The sequence below is a fragment of the Notothenia coriiceps genome, unplaced genomic scaffold (genome assembly GCF_000735185.1).
Source record: "Notothenia coriiceps isolate Sejong01 unplaced genomic scaffold, NC01 NC01_scaffold00011180, whole genome shotgun sequence".
In the NCBI taxonomy this organism is placed as follows: Eukaryota; Metazoa; Chordata; class Actinopteri; order Perciformes; family Nototheniidae; genus Notothenia; species Notothenia coriiceps.
In genome coordinates, this window is record NW_011343881.1 from 120,907 (window position 1) to 127,642 (window position 6,736).

At 45.0% G+C, this 6,736-nt stretch overlaps 1 protein-coding gene across 1 annotated transcript in view; it reads right to left on the reverse strand.

Moving 5' to 3' along the window:
• The window catches only part of extl3 (exostosin-like glycosyltransferase 3), a 10,896-nt gene extending 5,906 nt beyond the window's left edge, over positions 1–4,990 (reverse strand). Inside the window, exons 1-2 of the mRNA XM_010772347.1 lie at positions 2,507–4,990; positions 847–984 (exon numbers count right to left, since the gene is read on the reverse strand). Coding sequence (XP_010770649.1) covers positions 847–984; positions 2,507–4,642 — 2,274 coding nt within the window. The 5' untranslated portion in view covers positions 4,643–4,990. The remainder of the gene's footprint in view (positions 1–846; positions 985–2,506) is intronic.
• Positions 4,991–6,736: the final 1,746 nt, after the last annotated feature.

Genomic DNA, 6,736 nt, shown 5'->3' on the forward strand with positions numbered 1-6,736 from the left:
GCACACACACACACACACACACACACACACACACACACACACACACACACACACACACACACACACTTTCTGCCTGCCTGCCTGGACACGCAGCTGCGGCATGGTGGTCTTTTAATTGGATTAGACATGGCCTTCACAATCTGCCTATCCAAGTAAAGTATTAACAAATAAATCATAATTACAAGGAAGCATCTTTTCCTTTAAATTGATCTGGATGAGTTTCGAGTGGTGGCTTCAGTTTTTCTGTAGAATTCAGAATTTTTCAGGAATGCGAAGCTTCTGCATTCTTTGGGGCATTTGCTCTTCCCACTGGAGACGAAGCTTTCCCTCTAATTACGCTGCATTTTTTCGACTCTTCACACCATGTCTCTTGAGAAAGAACAACTTTAACTATCATCAATCTTGTTTTCTTCAACAAACAAAAAACACATTCCATTAATCACAACCCCTTTTCTTTTCAAAATAACCGGAAAAAAAGCGAAAATTGTGGTCTGTAAAGATTTATTTTAATTGCCTGTCCTTCCCCTCCACGTCTGGATGCCTATCATCAAACATTAAAGGTAATTGTTTAGTCTATTCAGTGCCTTTTAAAATGAGAGTACTTTAGCAAACATTTGTAATTAAATTAGAAGAGATTTGTTTTCACTTCTACATATCTTTGTTTTTCCCCGTATCAAATCCACTTGAATTCAATGTTATAAGACAATAAAATGCTTTGTGTTTCAATCCACAAAAAAGTAATGACAAATGCATGTGTTGCCCAAGAGCCCAAAGTGATGACACATGTTGTTTACAGGGTTTCTCTCTTGTATGTATGAATCTCTAAGATCTCATGCACTCTGTTACTGTCACTGACCTGAACCCGAACATGATCTCGTCGTGGCGGAGATGAGCGTCATCGTCAATCGACAGGATGGCCTCGGTTTCCACGACGTCCCAGGGAAGGAAGCGGTTGTTGAGGCTGTTCTTCTCTGTGCGGACAACCTGCAGGCGCAACAACAAACTCTTTCACTCATTATTCTGAGAAGTGATACTTTATAAAGAGGCTGGATTGTGCTTTTGGGAGTTTGAGCTTTTGCTGTAGTGTGTTATATAGGTTTATGTGCATGTAAATGTTCTGCAAAGACTAAAATCACAAAGTTCAGATTCTTCCATAAGATATATTTTAGCACAAAATTATTCCAAACATGTGTCAGTCATACGTTGTAGTAGGGATGCATACCGGTATCCGGTATTACCGAAATACCGGTTACTGGTGGCTACGGTATACCGTAACAAAATCAGATCCGGTTTCGATACTTTAAAAAAAAAAAAAAAAAAAATATTTTTTTTATTTATTTAATTTTAAAAGTGAGCCGTAATATCCTTAAACTCGGGCCCAAACCGCCAAATTACGATGTCAATTTCGACTTGCAACTCCACAAACGAGTCACCGTGGAGTGTGGGCTGCACCATATTGTTGACATCCGCCAGCCAATCAGATCGCGCGCCTTGCACCGGCTTCGGTGTATGTATTTGTCATTGTTTGTTCAATACTAGAAAGGTAAAAGTCCCACAAATGAGCTGTGATGGGATGTGTTCTCTCACCAGTGAAGGCAAATGTTGATTTTAAAGATGAGATTTGTTTGTTTGTGCAATGCCGAGATCTCATGACCTTTATTCTATTATTTATTTGTTCTCTAGTCGAATCTCAGGTTTAACATTAATTATAACGGTGCTATAAACGGTCTGTTTGCATCGACAAGATGTGCTATTCACGCGGCACACCTGATGGCGGGTGTTATAAAAGATATTCCATAATCGGTTTTCTTCATATTTTTAATGTATTTTTCATTGTTTGTTCAGTACTAACAGGTCCAAGAAGTCCCACAATTTAATATTCATTTGACATGTTAACTATATCGTAAAGCGCTTCATGATGGGAGTAATTGTGGGATGATACATTTTCAAAGTATCACGATATGTATCGGTTGAGTATCGGTATCGTTCAGTGGTATCGGTATCCTAAAAAATATGCATCCCTACGTTGTAGTTATACATGATCCGTATAAAAGCAGTTTATATATAAGCCTGTTAAATAGTAGTGCCAGATGGCAGCAAAGACTCTGCTGGCACTGACAAAAACAATCTAATTCTTTAGTTTCTCTTCACAGCTTACCACTTGTGCCCGTCACAAACTAATGGGGTGAATATGAATCACATGAATATTTGATTTTTTCCGACTTAATTCAAAGCCCAAATTGTGTTATTCATTGGTGTCAGACTTTTCAGACGGCTAGTAATTTGTATGGACTCCTGCAGAGTTTCAAAGAAGAACTGATCCAAACAACTTTGTGTAATGTACCGCATCAAACTTTGCACCACCTCAAAAACACCTTGAGTTACTCGTTTGCACTTCAAAGAGACGAGATAAGAAAGAGATATATTCCTTACAAATACAAACAAACATCACTGAGATAAATTGGACATTTGTTAAACAAAAGTGTTAGACATTAGGAGCACTCACCACGATGGGCAGACCGATGTCTGGCCACAGCAGGTCGTCTGAGGGAGGCTTGGGTGAGTTCCACACCACCACTACTTTGTTGAGGTACGGCAGTCCATTCAGCCTCTCCAGAGAGTTCATCAGCACCTCCTCCCTCTCATAGGTCAGCATGACCACGGTGAACTGTTCTCGGGGCACGTTCCCTCCTAGAGCTGCCTGAAACTCCTTCCCTGAGCCTCCCGTACCTCCACCGATGGGCCTGAAGCCAGTTCCAGAGCCGAGGAATTTGGCTTCTGAGGGCAGCACGGGGTCCAGAGGAGTGTGAGGGAACAGATGGAAAGGCCCCGGGGCCCGGTTCCATGCTCTATATGTTTCTGAAGCTGTGTATGTGAAGTTGCGGAGAAAGCGCGGAGAGGCGTAGGGGGGCTCCGTCTCAACAGGACCCAGATCCAGGTCCCCATTGTCAGCCAGGTTGGCATCAGTTCCTGCCAGCTTCCCTGCTTTGTGGGGAATCTCGTGAGCCGGCTCTTCTTTGATGGGAGCAGCAGGAACCTGGATGCTGGTTCTGATGCAGGCCAGGAGGGTGTTTAGAACATTCTCCGAGGTAGAGAAGTACGTTTCCCACAGGAAGCGGCCCTGCCGCCTCATGGCCAGCATGTCATTGTCTGATAGGCTGCGCAGCAGGAAGTGTAGCTCTGTGACACGAGGCTTAGGGACTATGATGGCAGCTTCGCTCCATCGAATAAGCTGGTGATACGGCAGTCTGGAGTGGTCCCCCAACACGACTGGGATGGTCCCCACTTCGAGGGCCTCAAAGAGCCTCATCCCACAGCCTGCTGAGGCCACCAGCTGCCCGTCCCCTGGAGCTATCACCAGGCCAAAGGTGGAAACCTTAAGCACCTCCAGCCGGTCCTCCCTCTCCCCACACAGAGCCCACTCAGTCGGCAGGCTCGGCCGGGGGTTCTTGCAGGTGAACTCCACCAGCACCTGATCAAGGTGGCTGTCCTGCACCGCCTTTAAGGTGCCGATGATGCGATCATCGTAGTCGGCTGGTGGGTCTCCTTCCATCTCCTCCTCGAAAGTCTGGGGGGGTCCTTCGTGTAAGCTGCTCTTTAGTGACTCCACCCTCTCCCCCTGGAAGGTGAAGAGGTATTTCCTCTTTACAGGAACTTGAGGGGGCACTTCTAAAAAGTTTGGCTCTGAGAGGGCATGAACGAGCGGGGACACAACCAAGTCAAAGCCCTCGCGGTACTGCTGCTCCAGGAAGGTGGACTGAGCTACTGCTGCCCGTCCTGTGCTCACATTATACAGGAAGTTCTGTGTCATTGACTTTCTAGAGAAATGCACCAGAACATGATTGTGTCCATCAGATCTCCAGTAAGGCAGAGCTTTCAGTTGCTTCTCCAGCTCTGAGGGAGGTGGAGGCGGGGAGGACTCCTCCTGCAGCTCCCCGACTAAAACCAAGTAGAGACAGGCAACGCTGGGGTTATCGGTTATATAAATGTTGCTCTTCACTGATGCTGCAAACGCCTGCTTCACCAGGGGGTCAATAAAGTCTGCCCATGGATAGGAGGCGGTGTCATAGACATAGACTGGAAACCCAGAGGTGAGAGGGCAGCGGGCGTAGTCGAAGCAGGAGCGTAGGCGGCAGGAGCGTGCAGACTTCGGCGGTGGTAAACCCGGGTCCTCCTTGTCTGGCAGCAGTCTGACGGGCAGTGAAAGCTTGGGCTGGTTCTGGGCCATCAGTTCTTTATAGGAGTGTTCTGTCTGGCTGATAACGTTCTTCAGCTGCAGCAGGTCCTGCTTGGCGCTGTCGATGCTGCGTTTGCAGGCCTCGATGCGCATGTTGAGTCGGGAGATCTCCCCGTTGAGCTCCTGCCTCTTGGCCTCCAGCTGCAGCAGCTCCTCGCTGACCGACTCGCGGATCCGGCACAGATCCTGCACATGTTTGACCTCACAGAGTTCGCCGCCGGGCCGCGGGCCAAAGATGTGCTTCTCGGGACCCCCGGCTTCATCGATGGTAGTGAGGTAGTAATGGGCGATGAGTGGGAAGAAGACCAGGATGAAAAAGAGCATGAAACTGAGCCAGGTGAGACGCACGCGCCGTAACACCCATGGCTGGCCACCGGCGCCCGCCCCCCCGCCGTTACGCTGCATCGTTGACTCTCTCAGTCTGCTCCTTGCATCGCCAAGGAAGCGTTGCTATGGGGATCAGCAGCGGCCATGATACGACCTTGTCAGCAAGGTGAGGATCGGCCTCACCTGTATTCTAAAATAACCTCTGATGTGGTATAGCTCAGACAAACTAATACCATTTCTATTGCGGGGTTAAGCTATTTTCCTAATCTATTCCAGAAAACACTCCGGTGTCTGGAGAGTTCCCCTCGATGGGTGAGGCACGGAGGGCATGGAGACGGGTGGATGGGCCAGCATTTTTCGGGCACTTTTTCCAGGGATTCCTTTTGGAGATCCGGCTTCTGGAATATTGTCTTCCTTCTCAAAGCGGGAACCTGGGAGAGAAAAAAGAAAATAGTGCCGATTATAAAAAAGAAAATTCTAAAAGCAAGATCAAAGTAACTATTGGAGCTCACAAGCAAGTTTTATGTCCCAAAACATTTTACATGCATATTTTGAAACTCATGACTGGGAACCGATAGCTGCATTTAGTAAAGCAGGCTCATTAGAAACTGGATGTTACAGATAAAGTTGTTTTTGTCATAACAGAGGCTGGAGGTGGAATGCTGCCATCCTTAATATAATGCCAACATGTATGTATGGTCAGGCTCTCCATAGTTAGCCACTGTAATTGTTTCTCTGTAATAGGGCTGCTCGATTATGGCAAAAATCATAATCTCGATTATTTGGGTCAATAATTGTAATTGCGATTATTAAATGCGATTATTCATTGACTTTGAAAACATCCATTTATTGGAGAAAAAACATGTGAACAGTATGTTTTTTTGATTACCCTGAACTTTAAGTATAATTCAACTGAAAAACCAAAAAAAAAAAAGTAATAATAATACAAAAATAATCGTTTTATTTCGATTACGTCGTTTTCATAATCGTTGCAAGCCATAATCGTAATCGCGATTAAAATACGATTAATTGAGCAGCCCTACTCTGTAAAGCAAGACACTGCAGCCCAACCTTTTCCCACATGATTACCCAACAAGAAAATCCTCAGTGTGCTGCAGAATACCAGGGACTATCTTTTCTTTCAATTTCTTCCCTTTCTGAATCAGCCAGTAGGAGCAGAGGAGGGCCCTCACTAGTCAAAGTGCACACCGTAGGAGAGCCAACACCAGCAGCACCTCCAGCACATCTCATTAAGGGTTCCTCCTGCACCCCGACCTCATCACTGACTCAAATTACCCAGCATCCCTGATAACAGTCCATCTGAAGAAGTGAGGTAGAATTATCTTCACTGGCTCAAAGGAGAAAAAGGCTTGGACAAAGGAAACCAGCTGCCCTTCTGATGCAGAACGCTTCACTTCGCATGCCAATTTTATTTTAAGTGTTCAAGTTCTTTCCGATGGCTTGTGTTTTATCTTAAGATCAATGCAAGAACAACCATACATACATCTTCCTCTGATCATGTTCTCCCCGTTTGGAGCTAGTTAGAAAATATAAGAAAGCAAGACAGAATGAAGATCTTGGAAGCTGAAGTGTGCAGATGATTAGAGATGTCCCGATCCGATCACGTGATCGGGGATCGGAGCCGATCACGTGATTTTCAAAAGATCGGAATCGGGAGAAAAAAAATCGGGGATCGGCATTTTTTTTTTTTTTTAAATTTTGTATTCAATGTTACAAAACAAAAATGACCATGTTCAAGTCTTAAAGTCATCCTGAGGCCTTAGTTTTGGTTTCAAATTACAGAACATCATGTATGTGTTGCTTCTTTGGGGCTTGTTTTCATAGACCTATTTCTCTCAAATCTGGCAACAGAGTGGGCGCAGTGTCTAATTGTAGCAGTAAGCTAACGAGTACTGATAAGCTTTATTTTGTTTTGATCCAATGCTGCACAACTGAACTGATCCAATGCTGCTGTGAAAAAAAGAAGCTATATCCATGTTGGATAGAATATTAAATTTAAATAAAAAAATAACCTTAAGGGACAATTTGAATGCTTTTTTTTTTCTCTTAATGCATTTTATAAAGATCGGATCGGGAAAAATCGGTATCGGCAAATTGTCAAAATCAAATGATCGGATCGGGAGCAAAAAAAGGTGATCGGGACATCCCTAC